General features: G+C 35.4%; 1 protein-coding gene across 1 annotated transcript; it reads right to left on the bottom strand.

Moving 5' to 3' along the window:
• Nucleotides 1–3,128: 3,128 nt before the first annotated feature.
• tdrd5 (tudor domain containing 5) lies at nt 3,129–13,432 on the bottom strand. Its single transcript, XM_052589523.1, has 17 exons — nt 13,132–13,432; nt 12,669–12,905; nt 10,974–11,405; nt 10,716–10,864; nt 10,555–10,638; nt 10,412–10,468; nt 9,631–9,793; nt 9,349–9,527; nt 8,419–8,633; nt 8,094–8,303; nt 7,848–7,914; nt 6,821–7,018; nt 6,581–6,724; nt 6,031–6,144; nt 5,784–5,924; nt 3,764–3,911; nt 3,129–3,683 (listed from the first exon to the last, which is right to left on the bottom strand). Exons 2-17 carry the CDS (start codon nt 12,895–12,897, stop codon nt 3,484–3,486), a joined length of 2,730 nt encoding a protein of 909 aa, XP_052445483.1. The 5' UTR covers nt 12,898–12,905; nt 13,132–13,432; the 3' UTR covers nt 3,129–3,483.
• Between the last annotated feature and the right edge of the window lie 634 nt (nt 13,433–14,066).

The raw sequence follows: 14,066 nt of genomic DNA, 5'->3' as shown, positions 1-14,066 counted from the left end.
TTTGAAGTGTTTCAAATTAAATGTGGCTTGACAGTTTTCTAATGCAATTCATCTGGAAAAGTCGTGGATGAATGTCAAAAATGTTGTCAGAAAAGCTTTTTTTTGTGTGTCATTTTTCATATTAGTAATCTGAAATATGAAAGATAATATCATTTTTATTTTGTATGAGTATACATTTTTAATATTGAGAGAGAAGTGCATGCATTTGAATTTTTTCCAGCATCACTCTTACGATATGATACGAATAATCAGTGCCGTGTCCCAGAATGCAATGCGCTCAACTTGATCTGCATGCAATAATATACAATGCAGTGTTTTTAAGGGAAGAATAAAGGGGGTTTTACTAAACATCGAGTTTTGGACTATTTTTCTAATAGAAAATATATATATATCAAAATAAAATAATTTTAAATAAGTTAATTAAGAAAAAAAAGATTGAAATGTAAACTCAAGGCATAACAAACTATAAATTAATCAAAATAACAAAAACAAAAAAACTATATTTAAAAATACAAAATAACATCTACATATTTAACATAAAGTATGATAAAATTAAATAAAATTATATTTAAAAAATCCTGCAAGGTAATTTAATGGCAAAAAAGTTCAATAGTTTTAAATAAACATAGTTTTAAATAATGAGGTTTTAATGCTTTTTACTAAAAATAGATTTAAATAAAATCTAAAATGATATATTATAATTATTATAAAAATACATAAATAAAACAATGGAGTCTTAATACATTTTAAGTGACCTTATCTGAAAAATTTGGCTTGAGAGTTGAAGCTTACCGCAATTTTGACAGATGAATTCCAGTAGGAAAAAAGACATTGCAGATGGTTTTGGAAGGCGAGAAAGTATGTACAAGTAACAGGGTGGAAAATGACTTCAGGGACACGGCAATTGAAGAAAAATTGTATATATATATATATATATATATTTTTTTTTTCACATGAATTATATGTATGATTAGGCAGTTTAGCCTAATCTATAACAAAAAATTCACATATTTTTAGTTAAAAAAAATAATAATTTCATGGTATATATTTCTTGTGGAAGTTGATTACTTTGCACCGAGGACACCATAAAATTGAATGCATATATCAATGAAAAGGTGTGTAAAATACAAAATAGTATTTATAATTTCTATTATCCCTGTTTAAGTGATAAAGAAGACCCGAACATACAATTTAAGCCATATATCATAAATATGCGGCTCATTTTAGAAAAAAATTATTAAATAAATAATTGGGACATAAAACTCGCTGTATGAATGACCCAGTTAATAAGTCCAATTTTTCACTCTTTTCCAATGAAGTAGCACATGAGAACCTAACAGGGGTAGGACAGGTCATCTTGATGGGGAACATGTCTGTGAGGGTCAGTTAACCAGGGTAATATGATTTGCCATGAAGCAATGTGCTTCCCTCTTGCATTAGCATAAAGACTCTCCTAATGGTATAAAACACCGTGTCATTCCCCGAATTCCCTCAAAGTTAATCAGGGAAGAGCTTTCAAGCTTCAAAAAGGACAAATTAATCATAAAACAACCCACCTGGTGACGCTAATGGCACAGAAATGATTGTGTTGGTGCTCCATATATAGAGGCAGAATGCCGAGATATGATTTGAAATGAAAAGTCCTCGTGTAATTTGTATGGTCTGTCACATGAATATAGAAATATTAGCATTGCTCTAACAAACAAGTGTCACCACTAAAAATTAAAAAAAGTTGCTTATTAAAAACAACCATAATAACCAAACCAAAATAAATACAATTATTTAAATTAAAACCTTTAAATTTGTCATAAATTTCATATATATATATATATATATATATATATATATATATATAGAAAATTGTCATTTTTATGACAATAATTACTTCTCAATTCTCAAATATCAGGTTTTTGCCTAAAGTTTTTATGCCATATTGACTTGTCAGTTATAATTTACCAAAGCATGATTTCTTTAAATTTTAACAGAAATGGACATGAAAAAAAGCATAATTATTGTAATCAAAATGTACCAAACCCAGGTTTTTTTTTTTTTTTTTTTTGGCAGAAATGAGCTTCCATACTCAGAAAAATGTGTTTCTTCAAGTAAACTTCATTAGCTTAGCATGCAATGCTTATTTGGTTTCAGCAACATTCATCTTCCTTTTCCCCCTTGTCTAAATGAGGTCATATTTTTGCTTCCCCAGCTGCTCTTGTTAAGATACCAGGCATCTTCAGGACCTTGAAGAAGGCTCATTAAAATGCCATTAACACTAATTGGACCAAACAAAGGAAGAAGATTCAGGACCAGCGAGCTTTACCAACCTGTACTCTTTCCTTGGCTCCACTGTTTGCTAGGCACATTATGCACTTGGTTACCCAACATCCTGTTTTGAGTAATTTAATCTCACAACATGCTCAGTGGAGCAACAATCCTCAAATGGAGGACTAAAAATACCAAAAGGCGGAAAAACAATGGGTGGAATTGATCAAAGGTACATACCATATTTTTCGGACTATAAGTCGCACTGGACTATAAGTTGCATTTATTTAGAACCAAGAGAAAACATTACCGTCTACAGCCGCGAGAGGGCGCTCTATGTTTTTTAGTGTAAACTACAGGAGCACTGAGCAGCATAGAGCACCCTCTCACGGCTGGAGACGGTAATGTTTTCTCTTGGTTCATTTCTCTCGGTTCATGTCAAATTAATTTTGATAAATAAGTCGCACCTGACTATAAGTCGCAGGACCAGCCAAACTATGAAAAAAAGTGTGACTTATAGTCCGGAAAATATGGTAAAAGAAAACAAAACAGGGTTGTTAGGAAACCACTGATTAAATATCATACACTGCAACACAGTAAACAATCCAGTAAAACTAGAAAACACTGGTCACGGAAAGATGAACAGCGCATCGGTAGCATGTCCACGTGTATAAAATCGTATCAAGCTGGTAATGGAAAATAAACGTTGACATCGTGTTGCCTTTGCAGATCAGGAGTGGTAATTTTTTTGCGAAAAGTCCCAGAAAAGCGGTTCGAGCCAGTAAATTTGAGCTCAAACATGAGGACTCCAAAAAGTATTCAGGTTTGTTAAACCTAAAAATTATTATAGATGCAAAACACAGACACAATTTTCAGTGTATTCTTTTTTTTATATATATATAAAACTTTTTGGTTCTTGATAAAAGAAAAAAAAAATATAAATCGAACACAGAACAAGCAACTTAATAACAAATGTCCATTTTGGTCCATAGAGAAAACACAAAACTTCAGCACTGTACATGCAAATACATAAAAATAAAGAATAGCGTGCTACTGGAGAGATATTGCGCTAAAAAGAATAAGAAATGTATCCACTTTTTACGTGCCCTCCGCTGCTTTTCTTATATATCATTTGATATATTTCTGGGATGTTGCAGCCAAAGAAACGAAAAAACTCAAGTTATTAAACATGACAAAAGTAGAAAAGGCACCACTTGTGGCCGGTCAAGCTGTGTATTTGGAGCGCCAGTGTAGGAAGTTGGCCCCGGCGGACAGGCGTGCCGCTGGTCTCAGAGCTAGCGGAGATGTGTGGTGCTGGAACAGAGGGTTTGGAACTGGTCCCAGATGAACCGAACTGCCGAATAATTGCATCATAAATTGGGAGAGCTGGGGCTGGGCCAGATTAACGGGTACACCTGGAAGAACTAAGAAAACTCATGTTGTCAAAGCAAAGATATTTTTGAGGAAGTAAGACATTTCTTATTGTGGCATTGATGGGTTGTACCTGGGTAGCTGGAGTTGATCCTGATGGGGTCAGGGGTGTAAGGGCTGGTGCATGCGCTTGAGATGGGCTTGGGTTCAATTGGAGATGCACACATCTGCGGTTCACATGCTGCTGCTTGGACAGGTAGAGGAGCAGGCACAGTCTCAGGCTGTGTGAAAAAAAACCCTTGATGTGGCCATGTAGATAATTTAACTTGGTTTTAAGAATTTGTTCAAAGAGATAGTACAGCCAAAAATGAAAATTGTGTCATTAATTAAATCGTGATCTTGTCATTCCGAAACTCAGAAGGCCTTCCTTCATCTTTAGAACACAGATTAAGATATTTTTGATGAAATCCGAGAGCTTTCTGACCCTCCATATACAGCAACGCAGCATGTTCAAACCCCAGAAAGGTGGAAAGAAAATCATTAAAATAGTCGATGTGATGTCAGGGGTTCAACCTTAATGTTATGAAGCTACGAGAATAATTTTGTGCGTAAAGAAAATGAAAATAACTTTAATTGACAATTTTGTCTCTTTTATCTTAAAGAGGTGGTCAATTGGCTATTTTAAAGGCTTGATTGTGTTTATTGGGTGCACTGTAACACATCCTAGCTGTGAATAAAAAATAATAATAATTTAAAAAAAATCACATTATTTTTCACACATTTTAACTTTATTCTACACTGTGGTTTCCATTCTCCTAAAAAATTCTGCTGACTTCCTGGTTCTATGAAGCCCCTCCCTCAGAAATTCATAATGGACACTGATTGGTTATGGGTTAGCCCAGTATGTTGTGATTCGCTAAACGCCTAGTGGATGATGTCTGGAAACATCCCGCTTCTTACTATAACGGAAAGTTGCATGTGCCCCAGTGTATTGTAAACAATGACATCAATATTGCCTGACCAATTTGAGCCAGACCCAGAGCATATTACTGAAGAGGATCGAGTAGAACCTATGCAAACACTTATTTTACTAGGCCTATTATTATTGTTATTATTAAGTTACTTTTATTATTAAATTAAGATTGCAATTAATTCGCCATAATTACCACATAACTGGAGCAGTGCGATAACAAAAGGCTATTTGCTCTTCAATTAAAATGTTTTTAAAACAGGTCTTTCAAAACGGGTCTATTATACAATGAATAATAGACCTATAATTCAAATATTAACACTACAGTCATCAATAAAAAACAATGAAATAAAAAGCTTTTTTTTTTTTTCAAGCACCGACATTCAAAAACAACCTGTTTTACACAAAATAAGTTTCTTCTCATTTTATGTTAATTTTTGCCACAATGTACGGGCCACAAGAGAAATATTAAGGGAATTAATTAAAACAGTTAGCTGTATACCCTTATCAATATATGTTGAAGTAGATTCTCTGAGAGAATATGCTGCATTAGATGCAAAGTTTGCACGTTGCTTTGGTGATATCCATTGGCTCGCCTTCGTGGATTAAAACAGAAATATTTAAAACATTGCGATGTAACCAATTACCCCCGTACTAAACATACTGAACCGAACCTTGACACCACTATGTCGTATCGAATCAAACCATGAATTTTGAATCCCTTTCAAAATATATATATAACTGCTATGCTGGTTTCTGTGATTTCATCCTGCAAATAGCTGAAAATGACTATTGAATGTCTCTTGTAGAAACTTGTCTTTTCCGATGAACCGTTCTGTAGAATGATTAAACAGATGAACCTTTGTGGAGAGGCTAATTAAAATTCTCATCTAATCACCACACAATTAAGTTCAACTAGCTCCCAAAGGGCTCAGCAGGAGAACTGGGATTTAAAGAGGAGCAATACGTCAGGAAATTAAATCTCCAGAAACGCAGCACCTCATGTCATTCTGAGTGATGACTGTGTGCTAAATGCTGTGGGGAATGAAAGTCTGAAGCTTGGAGCTTCATTCATGAGCACTGGGATCAGATTTTACCAGCTTTACCTCTTTTTCCTGTCAATTATTTGTGACAATCCAAAGCGGTCATGTCATGCCTATTGTGGATGAGTTGGCATCCTTACTTTCGATTCGTCTTCAGTACTGACATCAGGTTCTAGCTTCGTCTTATCCGTTTCGTCCTCTTCTGTCCATCCCTGATCCCATTCACTGCAGCATAATGAATCTTCAGCCTGCGGAGCCTCAGATGGATTTACTTTGCCACTCTGAAAGGAAATATGAGGTTTAAAGAAATCAATCCAAAATATTACTGTGTGTATATATATATATATATATATATATACACATGTGTGTGTGTGTAATACAACTCACTTTAGACACAGTGTTGACGTCAGGAACATTTATTAACTCGAGGGCAGGCATGTCGAAGGTTGAGTCCTCATTTATGGAGGAAAAGTTATTTTCTCCATTTTCAGAGCTGGACACCTGGCATGAACAAACCAGAGTGAATAAACACTTGCTGACTACTTTACTCATTTGGTTAAATGCCCACAAACTTTATTATAAAGCTACCACAATATAATACAATGTTTTAATACAATTAAATGTTACTATAAAAAACAATTGCACAATACAGTTTCATTGCCTGTATAAAATACTTAGTGCCTGTAAATTTTCTTTCATTTTTAACCCATGGAAAATAACATTTTATCAGTAAACAACAAAATATCTCTCTTTTTTCCCCACATATAATACTACACATTTAAAAAGGATTATTATACATGTTATATGATGTATATAATATGTAAAAAAAAGTGTGTGTGTGTGTGTGTGTTATATATATATGCACTGAAATTTCACTGAGCTTCACTAGCCTGTGACAATGCTGTATCATGATGCTGGGTTTGTTTATTAAAGATACCGTTTGAGAGGAGCTCAGACAGCCATTTCCCTGAAAGCAGATCTTGGTTTCTGGAAAAGACGGGGGTGGTGAGAGACACTCTTTTACTTCCTCAAGCTGATCATCTCCAAAATAAGACGTCACTGGGTTGAACTTCTCTGATGCCTAAAAAGCCGAACGAGAAGAAACCAGTAAATACTGAAGAAAAGGTTCTTATTGGGACTTACACAAGTGGGTTTAAATGAAGATTTGAACCCAGACCAATCCATAAGTGGTAACGGAGGGAAGGGCGTGGCCCTCTTTCTGTAGGGCGTGGTGAATGTAAACATCCTCCTCCGTGTTTGTGTCACACAGGTAGAGCAACAGGAAGTCCTCCTGGTAGCTGTGGATGGCTGCCACCAGCGTGCGCTCACAGCACATCTTCTGGAAAGTGCTGATCGCACTCTGAGTCCAAATGCTCTGAGGGAAAAAAAGAAGAAAAAGAAAATAACTAGTGCGACAAAATGAGTAATACACTACCAAAAGCTGGTTCTCCATCTGCTGCATGGAAAACAAGCATACAACACAGAAAGTGTAGTTGAATTTGAGAATAAATGACAAAGATTTAGGGGTTAACGGTTTGAGTCAGCCTAATTTATCACTTGCTCAGAATCAATTCATTCAGATTTTACTAAATCAATATCTGATTCGCTCACTGAACTGCAAGTCTTTGTTGCTTTGATATAAAAAGCCTTAAAGCCTTATGACTTGCATCGAAAATAAAAAAATATGTAGAACAGACAGAATAGATAATTAAGATAAAAAAATGAATGAATAAATAAATAAAAATACTATTTGATTTAGTACATTTATGTCATTCTAATCAATAAAGACCAAGTAAAATGGAAAATGAAAAAACTATCAAATATAAATGATAATACATCAGAATTATTAATTATGTTGTAATGTTTGTGATTTTTCTGAAAATGAAAATATTGTTGACGATTTACTCAATCAACAATTTTCAATGAAAATAAAGGGGGGAAATATCCATGGGAAAAAAATCTTAATATAAATCATAATAGATCATTCCAATTTTATTGAAAAATAATATATACTGTACTAACACCTTTATTTCAGTTTTAGCTTTAATAGATTTATTGCAGTTCATTTCCTAAATTCTAAGGCAACATTTTTAAATTTTCATCTAAGTTTTTCCTCTCATTTTTTTTAATTTTTTTTTTAATTTAACAAATGGTTTTTGATAGTTTTTTTTTTTTTTTTGATATATAATAACAACACTGCTTACCGTGATGGGCCGAACCCCAGCTAACTTTGCAGGGACAGCCTGAGCCGGAAGATCAGCATAACAAGCTCTGGAAAGATTTTGAGAGTACACAAAGCAGCAGAGACACAAACATATGCAAAAAAAAAATATTTATGGTGTACTACTAATAACTGTGAAACAAAACCAAAACCTCAGGTAATCATTTACATAAAATTAAGTTCAGGTTTCAACAACACTTTCATTGTTTATAACAATTCATGAACTTACTTGAGAAACCGGAGGCTGTTTCGTTCCACTTTTGTGATGTCCCCGAAGTCAACATAGTACACCTTTACTTCAGTATCACTGAAGAGCTCGTGGATCACCACCCGATAGAACCACATGTCTCTGGGGGCCACACAGCACACCTGACCCGGCCGCACATATGCATCAGGCATCCGGTATCTCTCCGTCACTTCTGGGTAGGAGTAACAGCTCCTTAAAAAAGTATTAGGCATGTTCAGTTCAGAATGACATATTACTCAATCCCAGCCCAAATAGTTATGAAATTATTGAGGTGACAATTCAACATTCCACGTAATAAGTGAGATACCTCATTTCAATCATCATGTTCTCCAGGGCTCTGGCCTCCTTGTTCTGGCTAAAGCAGATGTAGAAGTGGCTAGGAGACTCCATCTGCTCCACCAGGACAGCCACCAGCTCTCTCTCCCTCCTGCGAGCTGGGGGCTTCAGCTTCTGGCAGCGCACTGCGTCTGGAGGAACCGCTGAAACTCGACTCACCACCAGCTCTGGGAAAAGATTCGCCATCTACAACAAACACATTATACTCATGATGTTTAGAATTATTATATTTATATATATGCTGTCGAATGATTAATCACATCCAAAATAAGTTTTTGTTTACATAATATATACATGTATGTGTACTGTGTATAATTTATGTATACACATACATACAACATATATTTAAGAAACATATGTTGTCATATTAAGTCTTAATTATATGAATATCATTGTAGACATGTAAATACATGTCAATATTTTAAAAAATACATACCGTATGTGTATATATATGCATATTAAATATACACAGAACACACATATTCAAACAACAACTTTTATTTTGGACGCAATTAATCGTTTGACAGCACTAATATATATATATAAACACACACACACACACACACAGTGCTGGCCAAAATTATTAGAACACTTCCATAATGTACTTAAAGTGCTCTATTTTCATTAACTAATTTTGTACTTAATATACTACAAATTATTCTTTAGTGCTATTTTGGGACACCATGAATATGAATTTAAATGCACTTTACTGCTAAAGAATCATTTTTTTTATATTTAGTAGTATGTTTAGTATATTATGATGTTCCATTATATATAGTATTAATAAAATACTAGTGTTAATAATGTCCTTTTTTTATACATTACTAAAGTACATTTTGTAAGTTTCCTTAGTATTAATATGGGAGGGAAAGATAATGGAATATCAATAATGAATCTTAACCTGATGGATGGTTTTATCAGCGATTCTGAGCTCAGTCTCGGACTCTTGGGTGTCTGTGTATTGCTCCACCTCTCTTCGCTCCCATGCAGACTCTGCACAGCTGAAGTAATAGGCTTTGCTGGAGGGATTCTGGGATTCAGTCATTATACTGGAAGTGGTGCCGTGACCCGGGGATAATTCTTGCAAAAGGAATACATCGCAATCAAAGTTTCATTAAAGATGATCAATAAGCTAAGAGCACTCATTTGTCTTTTCAAATCAATATGACATGAAGCTAAGTACCAGGTTCAGTGGGTTGTATGTCATTTGGTTTGAACTCCACAACCATCCATTGACTTTCGTCAGCAACTTTTTGAATGGACAATGTGTCACTCAAAGCTCCAACCATTTCCGTCACGCTCAGAAAGCCATACTGGCTCACCGGCAACTCCTCACCATACATTCGCTTGCATCAAAAAACAGACGATAAGTTAAAAAAGCTCACTGGTGCCATCTAGAAACAAAAAATATTGCAGTGGATATGACGAGTGATGCAATATTCCGACCATAATCGAGGCTTATTTTGCATGACCACGACATCTGACTACATTACACCTTACAGTTTCAACCCAAAATCTATGGAAACTTGTTTTTGCCACAGGATAAAAAAATAATAAAAAATCTAATTGCCTAATCTCACAATTCAGATTTCTTCCCCCTCACAATTCTGAGTTTATCTCTCAACATAAACTCAGAATAAAAAAAAAAAAAGTCTGAATTATTAAATGTACACTTACAATTGCAATAATTTTTTTGACTTTTCTCGAATTGTAAGAACAAATAAGTCAGAACTACGACTTACAAACTCAGATTGCGATAAAGAGATTTTGAGAAATTGTGAGAAAAATGTCAGAATTGTGAGATAAAAAGCAGCAATTAACTTTTTTTATTCCGTGGCCACAACAGGCCTCCATGAAATAAAAAAAGTCAAAATAGGCTTAATTTTCTGTAGGTAGAACACATTTTCGTATTTTCTTCTTCAGATGTGAACTCTGATATGGTCTTGACAGGCTTGTGAGAATACCTTGTATTCTTTTGGAAGATTGTGAATGGATACCCCACTGCCATTTTCAGCTACAACCTGAAAAAAAGAACCATCTCTCAAAAATAAGCCAAGATGAGAAGATGAGAAAAGAAAGGCTGATTTTGAAAGCTGTAATGTCTGACCTTCCGTAGCTTATCTTTCAGCTCGGGGCTGACGGTGCCAGCGGTGCCCTTCTCGAGGATCTGCTGTCTGAGCTCCTCCTCAAGCTGTAAGAAAATTTACCTCGACAGTATTGTTTTATACATAGTGAAATTTCACCCTAATTTCATAGAAATATCCAAACCTTCAAAATTGTTTCTTCAAAAGAGTGCTCTGCCTTTACAGGCTCCGGTTTGGTAACAGCAGGGGGGGCGTGCGAATCTAGCTTGTTCCTCTCAGGCGGCGAAGTTGCTTTAGGACTGACCGGCTTCCGTTTCGCCACCAGAGATGTGACTGCGGAGTAATCATCATGGAAAAGACATAAATAATTGATCTGCACCAACAAAAAGAGCATGATATCAACTTCTCTCTCTCTCCAGGAATTCCATTATCATATACATACTTGGCTTCGAAAGATTCGTCATCAGATGTTTGATCTGATTTTGTGGCATTATGGCATTCCTCAGCAGCAGTTGCGAGCCTGTGCGACTCTGCTGCATGATTACGAAATCCGTGGCAGCCGAAAGCATCTCGGAAATGGAGAAGAAGCCATATTGCGTGATGTTGAGCGGCTTTCCGAACTGCGCCATATACCTGGACTCCAGCTCTGATAATCTGACCGGCCCATGAGATAGTAACTGTTTTAGCTGGCTGCGCAGTTGAGCGGGCAGAGCGGGTTTTGATGGGCCACGGCGAGGGAGAAGAACGGGCTGGTTCCGTGGGTAAGACATGTGGAAGTTTCCTGGTGCTCCTCTCCGAATGTTGGCTTTGGTTTTTGGGTCACGTTGCTTAGCCACCAGCTCTCGGATGCCTTTGGTGCTCTCATCTACAACGGCTGCAACGAGAAAAATGTTAATAAACTTAATAGTTCTAAAAGGCCCAGATATACCTCAAGCGAAATCGAAGAACGAACTGGTGTGGCATCATTTTTGATCATGCCAAAACGCATTTCGTTTAGAGAGTTTTAAACAGCTTGCCAAAGCAAACTTTCTGGAAAAGTTGGCTCGGGCTGGTAAAAATGTACTGGAGAGGTGTTTTCCCACACCGACTCACTATGTGTTATTTTCCAGATGTATTTGCAACAAGTATATTGACATAAACAATTTTGTCCCACACAGTGAAATTTTAGTATCACTTATTAATGTTTTGTATTCATTTTTTGCTGTTGTTGTTTTTCACTTAAATGTCTTTTTTTTTTTATTTGCTTATATCGTTTTTAGCCATTTTATTTCAGCTTGAGGCATTTTAGTTCATCAGTTTAAACTATATAAAAATGGGAAATGTTACGTTGGCAACCAGCAAGATTTGTCATGTGTTACATGTCATGTTATTTCATGTAACACTTTTTTATGGTTTTAGTTAACTAACAACCCCGGTCCCACACACACACACTTTTTGCACGTGCAGTTTGAATAAATCCTCCAAATTACCTTATCTAAAAATATTCAGTATGAATACATGTACCATTACACCCCTACTTATAACAGATATAAAGGCTAAATTGAGCTAACGTATTGATATAAAAATGTTTTTTTAAAATATCTATCCACCTTTTGAGCACGGCCATTCGTAAATTCTATGGGTCTAGCTGTGGGTCTCATCCGCTTTGAACTTTGTTCAGCTATTTTTAGCTGTAAAAAAACTGTTTGTTGTGCTGCTTGATATTGAAAATGGGCGTGTCTTACAATATTATTTTAATGTATGATCTTAATTATGAACACACTGGTTTGTAGTGCAAACATGTTTAGTGCTTACTGCACGTCTTTATTCTTCGCGATTTCCCTAATGAACCGGAAGTCTCTCCACAGGCTTACTTCTGCCTTGAAGAAAAAGGCAGATAAACTAAAATACTAATGACTCATCCTGCACCTGTGGGTGTGTCCAAATGTTTGTCCAATCAAATGTCCACTAAAATGAACCCCCCCCCCCCCAATACCAACAACTAGCAATAGAATGTAGCAATTCATATAAACCAAATGTAGCAGTTTCATAGTGTGTTCAAGAAGTTTTAGCATGAATATGCCGAAAAGTCATTCTTTAGGCCATACATGTTGACTTAGCAGCCAACAAATGGCATGAAATAGCCTACTAAAATCACCTTTCAAAATGATGCTACCATCGAGGTGGTATTCCAAGTGCACCACATCCGGCATTTCCTTTACCATGTCCAAAACATTTCTGAATCCCAGTAACCTGAGGGGCATGGGGAAGCCCAGCATGGTGTAGTAGTCTTTCTTGAGCTGCTCAGGGGTCAAACCATGCTTAGCAGAGACCAGAAGAGAGCGGACATCCTTCTTCAAACCCGTGAGGAGCTGATCTTGGGTCATCCTGACAGCTAAAAACAGAAGTTGGACACAATTTACTTACTTGATAACCGACAAAAACAAGATAGTTTAAACGTAAATGTCATTCCACCGAGATGTCAACACCCTAAATATAGTTGTTTTATTAACAGTACTGGTTTAAAGCAAAATGCAAGCGCTTACACACTTAACAGCCGGCTTTAAACGTATATATCTTTGCAGATACATTATTAATGTGTTTTATGGACGAGAGATTACCTTTTGTACAAGATGAACGCGTTCTGTCGGTCGGTGGAGATCACGCGACAAGCCACGTTATTTAAAAAATGGAAATTTTACAAAGCAGGTGCGCGATTACGTCGATGGAATGGACGTCAGAAATATCCTCCAAGATTGATTTTTTTTTAAAACAGGACTGTATGCAGAAGTGCAGATGAAAGTGTGTTTTTCTTTAGCGTTTGTGTGGGCAGAAGCAGCCAATTTCCCGAGGCACGTGCTTCGTCAGCATTCAATCAAGCCCCTCGCGCCGACTATGCACTTTCTGACTTTATTTACACACAGCTTCACAATGTTTTCTGATGTAGCCTATATTTTTACTTTTATACATGCTTTTAAAAAAAGTATAATTTTAAATTTTTCTTAAATAAATGAAATAAAACGAATACAAATATATGCTGCCATCTACAAGGCCTAGCCTCAATGTCTAAGTTTTAAAAACATTTTTACATAGGCAACATGCATTGTTAAGTTTATTATGGGGAAAAAAAACAATAGCCTAGTAAACATGATACAATTTGGCGATTTATTTTTTTTATATATAGTGTTGTCTAGTAAAAAAAAAAAAAAAATATATATATATATATATATATATATATATATATATATATATATATATATATATATATATATATATATATATATATATATAAATTGTCAGACATATAAACTCATACATTTTGTCAGCTTTATACATTTAATAAAGAAAGTCTTGTTTTGTATACATTTATAGATTCTAATTGTTTATTGTTTCATTAATTTTCTTGTTTCATATTTTAAATTAAAATGTCATTCTAGATCTATCTATCTATCTATCTATCTATCTATCTATCTATCTATCTACAGTACCTAGATATTAAGGTAATAAACATGACCTTGGCATTAAACAAAGGTCTTAAAACAGTAAACAGAACATG

Source organism: Carassius gibelio, chromosome B22 (assembly GCF_023724105.1).
Source record: "Carassius gibelio isolate Cgi1373 ecotype wild population from Czech Republic chromosome B22, carGib1.2-hapl.c, whole genome shotgun sequence".
Taxonomy (NCBI): Eukaryota; Metazoa; Chordata; class Actinopteri; order Cypriniformes; family Cyprinidae; genus Carassius; species Carassius gibelio.
Note: the sequence above shows the minus strand (reverse complement) of the source record. Positions and strands in the feature narration are given on the sequence as shown.

What these genes read in the sequence shown, in the direction of transcription:
- tdrd5 (XM_052589523.1), bottom strand. Translation starts at nt 12,897, where the DNA reads ATGACCCAAGATCAGCTCCTCACGGGTTTGAAGAAGGATGTCCGCTCT. An exon ending in AACAGCCTCCGGTTTCTCAA is followed by an intron (nt 7,915 to 8,093) that starts GTAAGTTCATGA and finishes AAATCTTTCCAG; the next exon opens with AGCTTGTTATGCTGATCTTC. An exon ending in CTGGGGTTCGGCCCATCACG is followed by an intron (nt 7,019 to 7,847) that starts GTAAGCAGTGTT and finishes TTTTTCCCTCAG; the next exon opens with AGCATTTGGACTCAGAGTGC.